Below are 18,015 nucleotides of genomic sequence, written 5' to 3'. Positions count from 1 at the left end.
CTCAGGAAGGGCCAAACCCAGCTCAGGTGTGTTTTGAATGGAGAAGCCTCCTGAAGAGAGGGGGTAATGACTGGGCCTCCAGTCATTGGAAGACTTCTGCCAGGGAATAAGAGTAAGCTGGAAGGGAGGCACATGCAAATAAAGAATGACATCATAGCTGACGGAAGGCTCATTTGACCAATCAGTGAGCAGGAGCAAGAGTTTCTTTCGAAAGCTTCTAAGAGAAAAAGCCTCTGAGATCAGCTGAGAGTTGGAGAAAGAGGCAGAGATAGAGATGTTTATCACACTATACTGTACTCTTAAAGTGCTACTATTCCACTTTGACTCCTCTAGCTGCCTCCTGTTGCATTCTGGGATTGGCAGTTTTAAGGAGGGGTATTTAGAATTCTCAGACAGAGTCTCTGCCTGAGAATTCTAAATACTCCTCCTTAAAACTGCCAATCCCAGAATGCAACAGGAGACAGCTAGAGGAGTCAAAGTGGAATAGTAGCACTATAAGAGTATAGTGTGATAAACATCAGAGTCTTCAACAGTTAGTGGTTTCCACAGTGAGAATTCGAGGTGGGAATCTCTCCCTTGAGTTAGTCTTACTGGTTAGGAAAACAGTAGTGTTGTGCCTACAACAAGAAGGCATAATTCAGGCGGATAGGTTATGCTAGGATAAGACCTGTAACTATATTGCAATCCATCAAGGCCAGCATATTACATCAATATATCAGTTAGGATGAGATCTGTCAGATTACCACCTTGGAAACCTTCAAGAAGGCTGTTAAGACAGATTTCTTCTGTCAGGCCTTTCCAGACTAGAACACCCTTGCTGACCTGTCTTCCTCCACTCTCTCCCTTCATTTTTGATCATTTACCCTACCTGGACTCCACCTGAAAAAAATTATCTCATTTTATTGTATTTGTACATTAATGTTTTTAATGTTTCTTTTTTGGTTTAATCTCTTTTTAGGACTCAATTGTGTTTTTATGCTGGGGGAGGGTTGGGGATTTTGGAATTTTAATGCATTTTTATTTTAATTGTATGTTGTTTTACTGCTGTAATCCGTTTGGATTCCCTGAGATTAAGCAGAATATAAATAAATATTATTACCATTTAGGTGAGAATGTGTCAGATTAGAACATTTAGGCCTTATTTATTATTTTTCTGGTTGTTTGCATGAAATGAATACTTTTAGAATTACACATATTGTAACTGCAAGGTCCTTAGGATCTTGCATGATTCATATCTTTTTGTTATGTTTTGTTTAATTATAATAAATACTTCCTTAAAAATATCTGCTACTTTGACACTCCTTTACATGTGTCCTACCTCGGTTGATGCTGGAGAAGATTAGCAAGAACTAGAAGTCCTTAACCAGTCCCAGTGTATGTTAATGGAAATCCAATACAAATGGAAATCTGATACAAATTCATGGGGGGTGGCAGCGTGAATCGAGGATCTCCAGGGATCATCTTCAACTCAGAAGACGTATGAACATAGACCAGGAGACTCAGGGAGAAGCTAAGGATCTGCTGGGGACTAAGAGCCAAGGCAGGCCTGCTGTTTGGCTGCTTAGACTGCAGGGGGATCATCACAGAGGGCAATTTGAAAAAGTAGAGTTTTCAGTTGTGACAATTAGTCTTGCTTGTCTTGTTGTGGGGGGCAGGGGAGATATCTGAGTAGCTAACACAGAGATGTATTTCTAGAAGAGGGGAGACTAAAACTAAAGCCTACCAAGTGTCTGATTTTAATGTAACCATACTGATACTGAAGTTAATTCACATATTTCATTTCTGTACACAAAGAGAAGTTGTAGCACCTTTGAAACTAACTGAAAGAAAAAAGTTGGTGGCATGAGCTTTCATAGACTTGACCCTAATTCCTCATGTTCTTCACTGCCAAAATCTCTCAAAACCTTTCACCCCTTTTAAATGTGTGCACTGCTGCCACTAAACATTCTCAATCTTCTAACTCCACTCCCTTACTGGCTTGACGATTGGTGGAGACTTATTTCTAAGGATCTTTCCCCATTCCCAGTATGAGTCTGGAAGTTGCACCTCCCCCATCCCAGTAATGGCATACAATAATATATTCTTTCTCCAGTCCACTATATCATTTACATCACCAGCACACTGCAAAGCATCTTTTAAAGATGTCATCCATCAAGTTTTCCACATTCATAGAATCATAGAATCAAAGAATTGTAGAGTTGGAAGAGACCACTAGGGCCATCCAGTCCAACCCCCTGCCATGCAGGAAATCCAAATCAAAGCATCCCTGACAGATGGCCATCCAGCCTCTGTTTAAAGACCTCCAAGGAAGGAGACTCTATCACCCTCCGAGGGAGTGTATTCCACTGTCAAACAGCCCTTACTGTCAGGAAGTTCCTCCTAATGTTCAGGTGGAATCTCTTTTCCTGTAGCTTGCATCCATTGTTCCGGGTCCTGTTCTCTGGAGCAGCAGAAAACAAGCTTGCTCCCTCTTCAATATGACATCCTTTCAAATATTTAAACAGGGCTATCATATCACCTCTTAACCTTCTTTTCTCCAGGCTAAACATCCCCAGCTCCCTAAGGCGTTCCTCATAGGGCATGGTTTCCAGACCCTTCACCATTTTTGTCGCCCTCCTTTGGACACGCTCCAGTTTCTCAATGTCCTTTCTGAATTGTGGCACCCAGAACTGGACACAATATTCTAGGTGGGGCCTGACCAAAGCAGAATACAGTGGCACTATTACTTCTCTTGATCTAGACACTATACTTCTATTGATGCAGCCTAAAATAGCATTGGCCTTTTTAGCTGCCGCATCACACTGTTCACTCATGTTCAACTTGTGGTCTACTTGGACTCCTAGATCCCTTTCACACGTAGTTTCATTCAGCCAGGTGTCACCCATCCTATATCTGTGCATTTTATTTTTCTGCCCTAAGTGCAATACCTTACATTTCTCCGTGTTGAATTTCATTTTGTTAGCTTTGGCCCAGCTTTCTAGTCTATTCAGGTCATTTTGAATCTTGATCCTGTCCTCTGGGGTATTAGCTATTCCCCCTAATTTGGTGTCATCTGCAAATTTGATAAGTATGCTCCCAATTCTGTCATCCAGGTCATTGATAAAGATGTTGAATAGCACTGGGCCCAGGACAGAGCCCTGTGGGACCCCACTGGTCACTTCTCTCCAGGATGGCATTCATCACCATGCTCTCTAGTTCTTCCTTCTCTGGGTTCTCCCACTCATCTCGAAATCATTTAACTTCTTGTGTTACACTGTTTAGTTGCCAGGTTATTAATTATTTGCTAATGCCCAATTTTAATGTACAGTTCTCAAGTAGATGTCAGATCTGATAGTACGGAAACTTTACCCAGCTGGGATTTGTGAAATTCTGCCTCCATTTTCACAAGAGACTTGCCTAAAATACAAATCTGTGATTTATAGGCTTTTTCTGATGCTAAATGTTGCTCAATCTCTGCTTCAAGAGACTCTTCTCGTTCTTTCAGTCTGTGGCTCTCAGACTCTACATTGTGAAGTTCAAGATGGATAGAATTGCAATCTGCTTCTATACGGTGAAACTTTGTTTCCCATCATTCTTCCTGTTCATTGGCCCTATGGCAATACTCCAAAAGACCTTCATTCTCTTTGTCTTTAGAGTTCAGTATGCTCTTCAGTCTAGCAAGATCTGTATACAAATCTTTAGTTTTCAATTTCATGTTATCAAGTTCATTTTGACATTTATTGACTTTTTGATGCAGAATCTGATTTTCCTGCTTAAAACCATACAGTTATTCCTGTAGTCTTTCATTCTCCCTCACTGAAGCCTCTTTCTTCCCGCCAGTCTGAGTACGCTCATTACTAGCATCATCAAGCAATTAATGTAGTCTGGCAATATCTTGTTCATAATTGCATAGTGTTTCAGTAGAATTTTTTGATGAATGTTTCATATCAGAAAGTATGCTCAAATCTGAAATGGCCTTTTCTTTAACAGCCAAGCCTTCTTCAAGGCTGACAATTTTCTCTGTTTTTTTTTCTTCCAGAAGGTCTTGTAAATAATCTTTTTCTGACTCCAATTCAGTTAATGTTTCATGGAAGGTACAAATAACTTCATTTTTCTGTTCAAGCTCTAATTATGTGAAGGTGATGGCCACTATCCCACCAATTCTTCACTGCGAAAATTGAACTCGGGGCTCTCTTAAGTGTCTCCTGCACTTTAACTCTGTTTAGATGCCAGCCCTCTAGGTTTCAAATTTTCCTCCAGCTTGGCACCAACTCTTCTTTCACAGCCACATACTCACTAGCTAATGTGTCCCAAACCTAAAAGACTTTTCTCAATGTTGGTAGCATTTTTAATGTGTTTCTAAAATCACTTTAGACAGCTGCTTGTTGAAACAAAGTACGAAATTTATTTGCAAGTCAGGCTGAATACAGTATCTCTTTTAGTGAATGGTGTTTACAATGGATACGGTGTATAAATACTTTATTAGGTACACAGTTTAACAGTTTCTTTAGTTTATCTTTGTAATTGTTTCTTTATAGCTTTATATATGTTCCCTTACAGGCTACGTTCTCATAGCACTTTTATTAAACATTTGAATTTTATAACTTTTCTGGTTACCTGTGACTCCACTAGTCATCAAACACTATGTCACCCATAGGACACTACCACTATTTAATTAAGGACACTCTTTGTCCCTTTCATGGGTACCTAAAACCCTTTCTGACTGCCCTTCACAGCAGCCTAACCAAGCCTCAACGGGTCTTTACCCTTCAGGGCACACTAAACATCAACAGCCCTTTAAACTTGCTCCTCCCTCTTATATACTCACTCCTGGGAGCAGCCTCACCTTTTCCTGGCTTTGCTCCCATTGGCTTGTACTAAGGTTCTAATCTGCCTGTTGTCTCCACACCTGTATTTGCATATACATACATAATGAGATATCTTGGTGATGGGACCCAAGTCTAAACACAAAATTAATTTATATTTCATATATCTCACTGAGCCATGAAAAAAGTTTTGGTTTTTAGAGTATTTTGGATTTGGATAAAGGAGACTCAATCCATACTATGAAAGGAGGCAGTGTGACTGTATGGTTAAAGCTTCATCTGGAAATAACCCGGGTGTGTAGTAAGTGAAACACTGTTGCATTGGTGAAAAGTGAGTCATTATTTCCTAGCTCTTGTTAGTGTTTTGTATTTCAAGGCCAGCACTCTTATTAGATGCTGTGAGACAGTTGGTTAAGGAAGCAGGTGGAAAGTGGTGGGGAGATTTTGGAGGTGAGCTATGTGGGCCATGGGATCTGGCTGCATGCTGTATGTTAGCCCAGGAGAAGGGCACAGTACAGGCACCCCTTCCCTTCCCCCCCCCCCCCCTGTAAGGGAAAAACCGCAGATGCTCAAGCCCCATTCAAATGAATGGGGCTTATGCCCACAGTGGTGTTGTGCAGGGTGCATGCCACGGCAGCAAGTGCCATTTTTTTCCGATGTGCGTCTCCCTTCCTTCTGGCATGGCTTCCAGCATATGCTGGAAGCCGTGTATAATGCAGGTGCACTGTACTACTTCCATTGCCTTTTGAACTGCAAACCCCAGACTCCACAAGCCAATATGGCCACAAGGAGATTTTAAGACTTGCTGGGCAAATTGTTTTCTCCCAAGCTCTCTAGTCTGATCAAATTCTGTATATTGTAAGGAAAGTACCATCTTCCCCCTTGCCTCAAACTGCATCTGCACTGCAGAAATAATGCAGCTCGACACTGCTTTAACTGCCATTTCTCACTGCCATTGAATCCTGTTATCTGGAAGCATATTGGCAGCCAGTGCAGTTCTTTTAAAATTGGTGTTGCATGGTTTCTGTTTGTGGTTAATAGTCTAGTTGCTTCATTTTGCGTTAACTTCAGCTTCTGTGTCATCTTCAAGTGTAGCCTCACATGTTCCTTCCTTGTGTGGACTGTGAAAACAGCCTTATTTCCCAAAACAGCTTCCCAACCACTCCGTCAGGTCAGGTCAGGCCAGATCCAGCTTATAGAGATCTTAAGACTAGTCTTTAGCAGCAGTTTGCTTGAGCTGGAGCCATAACACAACTTTACTGCTTTACTGAAAACTGAAAGCCAAAGCCTGCATGGCACTTTCTGGTTCAATTCCACTTGGAGCTCTTAGGAGAGAGATTAGCCTGAGGAAACTGTTAGCTATTGGAGGTTACATGGAAGGTAAGCAGGCAAGGGGAAAAGTTAAACCAAATATTATGGCCATATATTTGGCCATATATATAAAGATTTACTTTTTCTGTGATTTGTTGACAAACATTTGGCTGTATGAACACCTTTAAAAAAATGCTCTGAAGCATCTCTCTGAAGTCTTTCTACCACAGCTGGGCTGTTTGTTTTCTGTTTCACAGCTCAAATGGAGTTGAAGGCCTCTAGAACTTCTTCAGACACAGGAAAGCATACCTGAGGATGAATTATCAGTAATTTTCCACATGCAGTACAAAAATGCCCAAAACTAATCCTACCATTTTTGCATAACTGTCTCTTTTTGAAGGTAACAATAGTAAGCTGTCTTTTTGTTCCACTTGGCTGTACTGTACCTTTTTTTCACCCTAAGAATCAATAAGTCTAGAAATTTATGTCAAGAAATTGACCCTAAAAACTTGAGTTGACTTATCCATGGATCAATGTAAATATTGTACTTTAACACTTATATATAAAAGAGAAACCAGCTCTGATGAAAGGCAAGCACTGACTGCCCCACCCTTTCTATCCATCCAGCCTTTAGTGTGAGCACAGTTATGCCTGCCGGAATTTTGTCCATTCTTTGGCATGAGGTCAACTTATAGTTGAGTATATATGGTAATGTTTTGTTAGGCGGAAGGCTATTCCAATAACTATAAAATTGTTCAGAGGACTCAGTGCACGGTAGGCTTTTGCTGTCCTTTAGATAAGTAAGATCAGAGGAAGAGGTTTATCAGACTGGACAGTTGCATGGAGTTTTTTTCTCACCCCAGAGAAGAAACATGCCAAGAAAACCTATGATAGGGTCACTGTAGGGTTGCTATAAGTCAAAAATAACTTGGAGACACACAACAACAATAAAAGGGTAGGCAACTGTGTCCCTCCAGATCTTTTTGGCCTACATCAGCCCTAGACAGCATAATAAATGCTTTAAGAAGGCAGGAGCTGCAGGCCAACAATATCTTCCAACAGCATCTGGAGGGCCATAACTGCATTTCTATCTCTACTGTAGAGGGTTCAGTTGAAATCCCTCCTGCCCCCCAATTATAACCTTCTGCTCCCTGCCTGGCTGCCACAACTCTCTGCTTTCAAATGTCACACTGAAGTAGCTGGGCTTCAAAGATACTTACTAGACCTCAGAACCAAGAGTTCCAAGTGGAAATTGACAGACATCTATAATAATAAAAGAGAACTATGCATCTTTGCTGTGAGCTAATCTGCATTGCAGAAATAATGCAGTTTGACACTGCTTTAACTGCCATCCTGGGATTTATAGTTTGTTTTGATACCAGAGCTCTCTAACAGAGAAGGCTAAATATTTCACAAAACTACAAATCCCAGAAACCAACATTTACACATTGTAAAACTGGATTATTTCAGCAGTGCAGGAACATCTCAGAATTTGAGGAAGTATTTTGGCTGTTGTTCAGGTTCCAGTGACAAATGTCAAGTTAGAATTCCAAATGGTAGGAGGCAAAAATTGGGGGGGGGGGTAGGGTTGCCATTGCAGGACCGCCAAACTGGGACAATGTAGGACAAATGTAGGCAACATTTTCAAATGTAGGACATGTTTTTTTAAAAATGGAGGACACATGAAAAATTGATATATTTTTTTAAAATTTTAATAAATGCTGTTTTTCTTAGCATGCTCAAATGGAGGACATTTTGGCATTATTCCTAGACAGAAGGCTGAAATGTACTTTCTCTTTCTGGCCAAACACCCCCCCCCCCAATTCTACAAGAACATTCCCACTTCCAAGCAGGCATAGCATTTGCAAGATCACAGGCAGACCCTTGTGCCACTGCAAACTAACATTCCCACCCAAGCAGGCATAGCATTTGCAAGATCACAGGCAGACCCTTGTGCCACGTCAAACTACATGTCCCACTCCAAGCAGCCATAGACATTGCAAGATCACAGGCAGACCCTTGTGCCACTGCAACTACATGTCCCACTCCCAACAGCCATAGCATTTGCAAGATCACAGGCAGACCCTGTGCCCACTGCAAACACATTTTCCCACCCCAAGCAGCCAAGCATTTGCAAGATCACAGGCAGACCTTGTGTCATTGCAAACTACATTCCCACTCCCAAGCCTTCTTAGCAATTCCCCCCTTCCTCCTTTTCCTTGCCCCCTCCAACCCCCCCACCCCCTCACCCCCTCTTTTTCCCAGGATGTCTCAACTGGTAGGATTTATGGGACAGATCCAAAGCCTTTTTCTTTTCTAATGGGGGCAAAGCCTGAGAAGCCCTGGACCCCTGAGAAGAAGAGGGGGGGGGGCTTAGAGAGAGGAAGAAAGAGAAAAAGAAGATGAGGAGGGGGGAGAAAGGAAGAAAAAGGAGAGGAGGAAGAAGAGGAGAAGAAAAAAAACGGAATAACAAGAAGAAGAGACGGAGGGGAAAGAGAAAGAGAAAGAGGAGAAGAACAAAAAGCAACTTGCCTGCAAAGCCCTCTCCGCTTGGAAATTTGGAGCATGCCCAAATAAGGAAGCAGAGGGCTGGCCAATAGAGGCAGGGCAGTGCAGCAGACCCCACCCCTGATGGTTTCAGTCCTCCTACTGCTGCTCCAAGCATGTTTCATAGGCAGCACTCTAGGCAGGCAGCAGCCCTGGGAGCTCAGAGTTGGGTAGCCACCTGGGGTCGGGGTCGGGGTCGGGACGGGACCGGGCACGCCCCCCAGGGGGCGGGAAAGTCCCGCCCACCACCGTGAAATGGCAACCCTAGGGGGGGGCACAGCTCCCATATCTAAACAAGACTTTTTTCTTATTTAAAGAAAGGGCTCAAAAAGAGGAGAGAACTCTGTGAGGTACTGCTGCTAAGGTTTCTGAGGCAGAAAAAAAGGTGAGAGAGCAGGGCTAAGGCAGTGCTGCCAAGATTCCTGAAATTATGGGCAAATGAGAGCTAGCACTCTGAGGTATCGATAACAAGATTCCTGAAATTTAAAAAGAGCAGAGGAACAGGAAAACAGAAACAACTATGGACTTGTTTGGGGGCATTTGATAGACCCAGGCAGTATGATATACATTTCAGTTAGTTTGAAATATGAGGGATACTTCATTGCTTTGATCTTTGAAAATGTTTTGAAATTACGACAAGAACTTTAAAATAAATGATGCCCACCAACATAAAGTAGATCCAACTACCCTAGTCCAGGAAAAAAGCTTGAGAAAAAAGTTTGTTTAAAGACTCAGGATGAAGCTGGTTCTCTGTGAAGGATTCCAAATCTGAATATGTGTGTCTTTGTGAGTGAGGAGAGTAGGTTTGCCACGGAGACAGAGGAGACTTTGTGCATGGTGCTGGCTTGGACACTGCTTAGCCTGTTCTCTCTCTCTCTCTCTCTCTCTCTGTTTTCCAGTTCTGCCTTTGGAGGAACATGCAGTGGCTTCTTATCCCCGCCATCCTTATAATTGCTTATGCTCAACAGGTAAGTACTTCTAGAAAGATTTCTTCTTCAGGACAAAAGTGCAAGCTTTTGTTACGTTCCACAGGCAAGTGAATTTTAGACAGTGTGTGTCTATTTGTTCCTATTTGTGCAGGAGACATTATTATATAACTTGCAAGTTAGATATAATCCTTTCACTTCAGGCCTGTACCACATCCTCAGAAACCTGTGTTTTTGTTTGCATTTTGTTTTTCACTGAGAGCCTCTGGAAAATCTTTATAAACTTTTCATTTGTACCAATATGAATTATTGTCCATCAAAAGATAAATAAATATCTTCCTCTTAATTAGATTCTCCTTGTATTTTAAGGCATAAACTACTTGTCTTACAAAGGAAATAGTTATATTTTATTTATATTTAAAAACATGATCTACTTGGAACAATATTTCAAACTGCACAACAAAAATGACCCAAACTACACAGAACTGGGATTTATAAAACATGACTTCCCACATTCCTTCCTACAAAAAGTTTTGGGCACTGAATAACAATTTTGCACCCCATCTCTCACCATTTTTTCCTGCTGATTTGCATCAGAAATATTTTATAAAACATTGTATCTTCAAAAGATGGTTACATAATGCTTCCATTTCTAATTCTGCATAGTTGAGGGGGACAGTGAAATTGTATGTTATGTCTGTATGCTGTAAAAACAGGGAAGAAAATAATAATAAATATTTGGGCTGTAAAGATTTAATGTATTCACATTACAAAATGGTTTCTAAGTAAACTGAACTATTAATTGGCTGTACATTTCTGATACTACTTCTTGCTGTAAGTTTTCGAACAAAAATGATCTGTCTGGCTTCATGCTGAGGGTTTAAAAACATTTTATATATTCTTGGACCTTTTTAGTTCAAATCACATTTTCATACACTTGACATAACTAAGCTAGAACAGACGGCTGCATGTTACTGTGTGAACATGTAAATATATGTGTAAAATCATGTAGCATACTATGTCAAATCATAATATAGTCTACAATATATTAAAAACTATTTAATGACTTTAGTCACCACATGTTGGATCCCTCTTGTAATAATGTCAAATTGAAACCATCACAAAATTTTTCAATTACTCGAGTCCCATTATTTTGTCTGGGTCCAATGGCTGGGGTGCACAAAAGACAGGCCATAGTTTTGTATACAATACTATGGATGCCTAGTCCATTTTAAAAGGAAAACCTTCTGGTTACTGGGTTTTTTAAATTTTTAATTAAAAAAGAAATGCCATCTTGGATTAACTTTGACAGAGTAAAATATTTAATTAACAGGTATGCTCAGGTTTGATTAATAATTATTATTTATGTTTTAATTATTAAGAAGTACTAAGCATATAGTCTTGCTTTGTCAGCTTAAGACACATGGGTGAGCTATAAGGATTATAGTAAAAAAGAAAAAAAGTGTTCATAAAACCGAAGTCAGTCCACAGCCTTCTGTGCATGACAGGATTTCATGAGAGGTCAATATTTTAGGAGCAATTTAATATTTGAGGGAGGAATCCCTTTCTATAAAGTATGAATCAATGAGACATAAAATTTAAGACAAGTGTATGCAGTGTTAAGTATTTACTGATGCTAATTTAGGGCCTGTATAGACTGGCCCAAAAAGCCAGCCTGTGGGTGGAGTCAGCGTCCTGACGATGCTTGCCCTAACCCTGCCCAGGGATGGCATGCACCATCATGACGCACCTCCAGCACTGTGTCCAAATGATGCAGTGCTGAAAGGCGCCATAGAGTCATGCTGCCATGGGTATGGCACCCATTGGAGGGCGCAAAAAGGAGCTGCTTTTCCCAGCACAGCTAATAGCTAATACATAGTTCATGACTTCAGAAGCAGACACACTGTTCTTGGGTCAAGGAGTGGCAAGGAAGAAAACAGGGAGACAAGCCTGGAAAAGGAGACAAAATGAGTTTGATAAACAATGAAGCAGGGAATGAGAGAGAGGTTTCCTGTGCAGGTGGCAATTCACATGGCAATCTAATGCCTCTGAAATCAGAGGTCTGAGTTCGTTAGGACCTCTACTGGTTGCAGTTGTAGGACCTACTACAATGATGGACTTTTGCTGGTGGAAAGGTGGAATCCAGTGGAACTGAAACCGAGCAATACCCACTGCAGCCTCCAGCATGCCTCTGTACAGTACTAGGAAACCATCCAGAGCAATTCTCAGGCAGTTCAGAGGGCTATGGATGGGAGAAACCTTCAATGCACTATTGAATTACCTCTTAAATTGCAATCCCATGTGTATCTTGCATGTATTATGAATTCTGCATAACGTCTTTGTGGGTAGATATGTGTAGCATTGCACTGTCAATGTACAAATGAATATCTGATGAAGGAATGTGGATTGTACCCACTGACTCTTCCTGGTTGCTGAATTTCGGGATTTAACATTTTACAGTGAACAAGTACTTCTTAAACAATACACGTAATTAACACATTTTGTTGTTGGCACTACTTTGATAGGAATTTGGGTGTCAGCTACATCTGCATTTTGATTACTGTGTTTTGTTATACTGATTATCATTCTGATGTATTGTATCAATTTTTTTCTCCTAAATGGGGTATGTTTCAGGCTTCCCTTGGGAAGAAAAGGCTGGTTATAAGCAATAAATTAAATGAGAATAGCAGAAATGTTCAATATTAGCAACTCTGGGCATTCTTCCAGCACAGCTAATAGATAGTTTATTTAGAAGAGCAAAAGCAGCCTGCTCTTTGTAGAGATATCAGAATTTGGCTTTTGGAGATTAGAAAAAGAAAAATTAAACTCTCGGTGCATATATCATGTTTCCCTGAAAGATTCCTGCAACTTTTTTTATAGGAATGGCAAGGTGCTGAAACTACAAACATTGTTTTTAAATAAATCCTTCTCTGCCAGGACTTCATTTTAGTTTTTCCCACTAATATGATTGAGGTTTATACTGAAATGCTTCCAGCTATGGGCCTGGTTTTCAAATATTTGGTTTGCATGTGGTATGCAGTTGAATGTAAGAACATATATAGACTGCCTCATACCTCCAGATTAGTGTCTTCTGAGTAAGCTGGTCAGACTCCTGAACATTGTGTAATGTACCCAAATGGTATCATTACATTTTGTGGAATGATGCTGTAGCTGTGAGTGCTTGCTTGGGCAGAAAAAGTCTCTATGGCATGGTACATATGGTGCTAATGTGCTGTGCTGGCGCCGTACTAGGGTTAAGAGACTGTGCAGCAACCACACGGTCCCTAACCCTAGTACAGTGCAGCGCTGTAACAATGGTGGCGCCCTGTATAAATGGGCACTGCCATTGTTACATAAGCGCTGCTCAGCATCCGCACATTGCTGCACAGCACTTATGTAACCAGTGCACCAGTGACGCACTTGTTATGCTGCCCCTGCGGCTTTAAAAGAACCCACTTTTTGCCACGTGGTTTGGCAGCTGCGGCTTCCCTGAGGAGGAAAAAAGGCCACAGCTGCTCCGGACCATGAATAAAGTAGGTACAAGGCCTAATGCACCCTTTCCTGCTAACAATTCACTAGTGGCTCCATACAGAAATGGAAGAAGTGAGCTTCTTTTCCAGCTTAAACAATGTCCTTCCACATGGAAAAGAGCTGTAATTGAGGATACCAGAATGTTACATGTATATCCAGAAGACAAGGCAATAGAGGAGGTGTATATAGAGCTCATTGTTAAAAAAATGCCTATGGAAGTAAATCCACGTAAGTTAAGAGAAAAGAACAGGTATTGGTCCTTGTTATTCATGTAGGCTGAAAGGGACCACCAAGGGCTGTAATATTTCACATAAGATTTCATCTCAGGGTCCAGTGAGATGTTAAAGTGAATGTGTATTTCCTGTAATTAACTCATTTTGCCTCCAACAATCAAATTTCCTTTTCAATATGTTCTGCAGCAGTAACACTTGTAAATTAAACCAATCTCTACCTTCCATGACCAATCACAAAATAAAGCATGCTAAATTAAAAACATGCATGGAGTACCTTTTCTACATACATGCTATCTCCGTCCTCTAGGTTCACACTAGTTGTTAATGGAAATGCATATTCTCTGCAAGAAATGATTAATCCAGAGATGTAGACTTGAAAATTAAGCGCTTGTTTACCTTCTGATGTTCAATCACAAGGCAATTCATGATAAATGCAAAATATGCTGATAAAGATAATTGCGTTATATGACCACCATATATTTTTACTATGCTAAATGTATTGTCTAGTTTTGACCATTAATTTGACCTTCCAAATGTAATTCCATGGCAGAATCTTTTTGTATGAAGATACCCCATTCAGGGCCAACCCTGCCACTAGACGCTGATCAGTTCCCTGTGTCAGCAGCTGTTAGAAGAAGGTGCTGGAGGGGGCAGTGAGAGACAACCCCCCCCCCCCCCCCAAACAAGCTAGGTTGTTTTCAGCTGTGATGGAGGATGATATCTTATTGCTATTGTTGAAAAAAAAATGGACTACTACCCTAATCCGCTTGTGTATATAGATTGGGAGTAGGCACCATGTCGTTCTTTGTTATGGGCCAGCCTGTTCTTATTTGTATCCTAATATGATCCCATGTCAGGAAAAGCCTGTATGGCTCAGTTCATAGAATCATCAGGTTGAGGCTGTTAATTAGGTTTTAAAAGCACATGAGTCACCTGCATTCCAATAGAAACTAATCTTCTCTGCAGCAGTGTGAACAGCATTTGTCAGTGCCAGGAAAGCTGAAGCTCTCTCTCTCTGTGTGTGTAGAGAGGAAGAATAGATTTCATCATAAATTACAAGGCTTTGGAAAAGAAACATACATTATATTGCAAACTGCTGTAGCCTCCTATTGTCTCTTGTGATAAGGGGAAATAATTATATCAATACAGATTTTTTATAAACATAATAATGATAATACTACTACTACTAATGATGATGATTTCTTACCTGCCTCTCCTCACGCACAAGAAAGTGTAATCTGTGGACTGTCAAATACCAACGTACTACAAACCCCATCATCTGTCACCCCTTGCCATGATGGTTAGGGCTGATGGGCATTTGCAACAAGTAGAAGATCAAAAATTCTCTGCCACTGTTTTATACTGTTGCCATTTTTATTGTTGTTGCCTTCCTGGAATAAAATGCTCAGCCACAAATAAGACTTCTCGTCTAGTGAACTCTGCCCAGGATGATTTTATTTAGCTTAACCGGTTTAATATGTAGTTTTAATCTTACGCTGTTTAATCTTGTTTTAATGGGGGGGCATTATGTATATATGGATGTATTTTAACCTGTTGTAAGCCGCTTTGATTACCTGGCAAAAAGCGGGATAGAAATAATTTTTTTACTATTTATTTATTGTTGGAAATTTTTCAGCTCTCAGATAAGTCCACCTATGTGAAAGCTTTCTTGCAGGGTTCAAGGTACCAGGCAGCAGCAGGGAAAGCCTGGAGGAAAAGTCACAGAAACCCATCAGCGCAAAGAATTATGCCAGTGGCCCTGCAGATGCCCACATGCGCCAACCTGCAACCCTGGGGTGAGCCTGGTGAAAGATGGTTGTGGATGCTGCAAGATATGTGCCAAGCAGTCAAGGGAAATCTGTAATGAAGCTGAAGTCTGCGATCCTCACAAGGGGCTATACTGTGACTACTCAGCAGATAAGCCCCGCTATGAAAAAGGGGTGTGTGCATGTAAGTCCAATGTCCTTTCTGAATTTTTCTACAAAATATGTAAGGATGATTTAGGGAGGAAATAATCTAGTTTGTAACACAGTGAGTCATATTAGTTTCCTCTCAAGTTTGGACCTGTATGAGGAATGAAAGACTAACATAGGCCTAAATCCAGATTGCAGAGTAGACCCACTGAATCAGTGGGAACTCAACAAATCAGCACTGAGATGAGTTAATTTATTAACAAAGTCTCCTCTAGTTAGGAATAACAGTAATAATAATAATAGTAGTAGCAGTCATAATCCTTAGGTGACTTGAGGGCCTGTAAGCACACAGTAATATCATAACTTTCCCCAAGTTTGGAATGCAAGGAGGCTTACAACAGTTAAAATAAACATGGTTAAAAGTCACACCACACAAAAATTAAAAAGTAATTAAATCATTAAAAATGTTAAAATTAAACCAGTTAAAACAAAAAATATTAAAAACAACACATAAAAATTCAGCACATTATACTCAGCTAATTTCCCTTAAAAAATCAATTCTCAAAGGCCTGTCAGAATTAAAATGTTGTTACATGGGTTTGGAAAGAATACACCATATTTTTATGTGCCAGTGTGGGCTAAGTTATTTTAATATTTATGTTTGGTGGTCTTTGTCGTTTTGGAGACAGTATACTTCTGAGGCCTCCAAAGGGAGATTTCAGACAATATCCAGTGCTATTGCCCTTTCATAAAAAGTCTGAGAAAAGCACATAATTGCTACAACAACTGCAGTGCATACTATTAAATCTTATGGTTACACCCATTCAGAGACTATGCCATTCAAAACAGAGTTTTAGTATTATGCAGAATCAAGCAGTAAATTTTGTGTGTGCCATAAAAGGGTGGCAAATTATTATTTCATTACTCAATCAGGATTGCATTACTTCTGCCACAGGTATTTGTACTTACATGCCAAAAAAATTGACTGACCTGGTGTCTTGTGCACCTTAACTTTGGGAGTAGAGGGAAGCCCCATTTGCTGTTTTGGCTCAAGTAGCAAATTATCTTAAGCCAGCTGTAATCCAAAATATCAAGCAGTTTTAATTATTATGATTTTTTTAATAGTTACAACATTCAGGTGGTAGAGAATGGGAAAACAAGTTCATTTGAATGTGTTCTTTAACAGAATTATCATTGCATTTTGAATACCTTGAAAACCCTCAAAATGGCAAGTCTTAGTGGCATTAACAAGTTTTGTTCTAGGCCTTCACATTGTTTACAAATTATGGTGACTCTAAGGTGACCTTATCATGGGGTTGAAAGTGTAATTTCCCCAAGGTGACCCAGTATTTTTCCATGGCTGAGCAGGGATTCGAACCCTGGTCTCCAGAGTTGTAGTCCAAACCCAAACCACTACACCATGCTGGCCATCTAGGGAATAGCTTAGTTATCTAGAAATGAAATGCTTATAAGGATCTGCACAGGCTTACTTAATTACAGTGGTGCCTCGGGTTACGAAATTAATTCGTTCCGCGGCTAATTTCGTAACCCGAAAAACCTTCGTAAGCCGAATTGCCATAGGCGCTAATGGGGAAAAAAGCCGCGGCTCTGCCGCGGCTCCATTTAAAACAGCGCCGGAGTTTTTTCGTAACCCGAAAAAACTTTCGTAACCCGAAACAATAAATCCCTATGGGATTTTTTCGTATCCCGAAAAATTCGTAACCTGGGTATTTCGTATCCCGAGGTACCACTGTATTTTCTTTTCTGTTTCTAGATATGATTGCTGTAGGCTGTGAACTTAATGGCATGCACTATATCAATGGGCAAGCCTTCCAACCAACTCCACTTTATAAGTGTTTGTGTGTAAATGGTGCAATTGGATGCACCCCTGTATTCATTTCAAAGTCAGCACCTGATGAATGTGCCACACCCAAGAACAGAAAGAAATCTGGACATTCATACTTTAAATGTGTTTCAAGACAACAAAAGGAGCAGCAATCAACAGGTTACAGATTAATGCCAGGTGAGCAAGGTTAGATCTATACTATATTTTCTTCATTACTTGTCTGCTTCTTTTGAAGAAGTTCTTTCTTGTCATGTAAGAGTGAGAAAGAATTACAGTATTACCGTTTCCCTTCTGTCCATGAATAACATAAATACCTAGTGCTCACCCATGAGTTTCATTTAGTATGGACAAATTCTAACTTTTGGAGACCAACCATTTTGCCATGAATGCAGTGAACATATCATATATTCAATTGTTTCACAGAAAAATAGTATGCCTACTGTATATATCTGAAGTGCCTCCTACTAAGTAGGAGAGAACAAATTCTCCCTTTTTATTGTAAATATGGTACTGGGTCAGGCTGTTCAAAAAATGTGTATGAAACTCACATGATGTAAAGGACTTAAAACTGTTTTCCTCTGTTTTGAGATTGTTACAAGGGTTTCCTTTCTTGCTTGTTATAGACCTTTTCAAGGAAGAGACACCTTACCTCTTTGTCCTTAAGCTGTGACTATGATCCTTACACTGTATGCCTTTCCACTTCAAGGAATGTAGACATTAGGCTTTTTGTCACACTGAGCAACTTGCCTTCCTTTCCATTCAGTAGGATGTTGACATTAGACTTTTCCTCAGGTCTTTTCTCCTCTCCTCATATCAGTAGACAAGAAATACAGGATTAGGTCAGTTGGATCCTACACACACATGGAGTGAATTAGCTTTAGGTTGACAGAAGTCAAATATTAC

General features: G+C 40.4%; 1 protein-coding gene across 1 annotated transcript in view; it reads left to right on the top strand.

The window, feature by feature from the left end:
- Window positions 1–9,580: 9,580 nt before the first annotated feature.
- CCN6 (cellular communication network factor 6) overlaps window positions 9,581–18,015 on the top strand; it is a 10,591-nt gene continuing 2,156 nt past the window's right edge. The window contains exons 1-3 of the mRNA XM_042446187.1: window positions 9,581–9,631; window positions 15,018–15,303; window positions 17,041–17,289. Of these exons, the coding sequence (XP_042302121.1) occupies window positions 9,581–9,631; window positions 15,018–15,303; window positions 17,041–17,289 (586 nt within the window). The remainder of the gene's footprint in view (window positions 9,632–15,017; window positions 15,304–17,040; window positions 17,290–18,015) is intronic.

The sequence above is a fragment of the Sceloporus undulatus genome, chromosome 1, assembly GCF_019175285.1.
Source record: "Sceloporus undulatus isolate JIND9_A2432 ecotype Alabama chromosome 1, SceUnd_v1.1, whole genome shotgun sequence".
In the NCBI taxonomy this organism is placed as follows: Eukaryota; Metazoa; Chordata; class Lepidosauria; order Squamata; family Phrynosomatidae; genus Sceloporus; species Sceloporus undulatus.
This window is presented reverse-complemented; position numbering and strand designations above follow the sequence as displayed.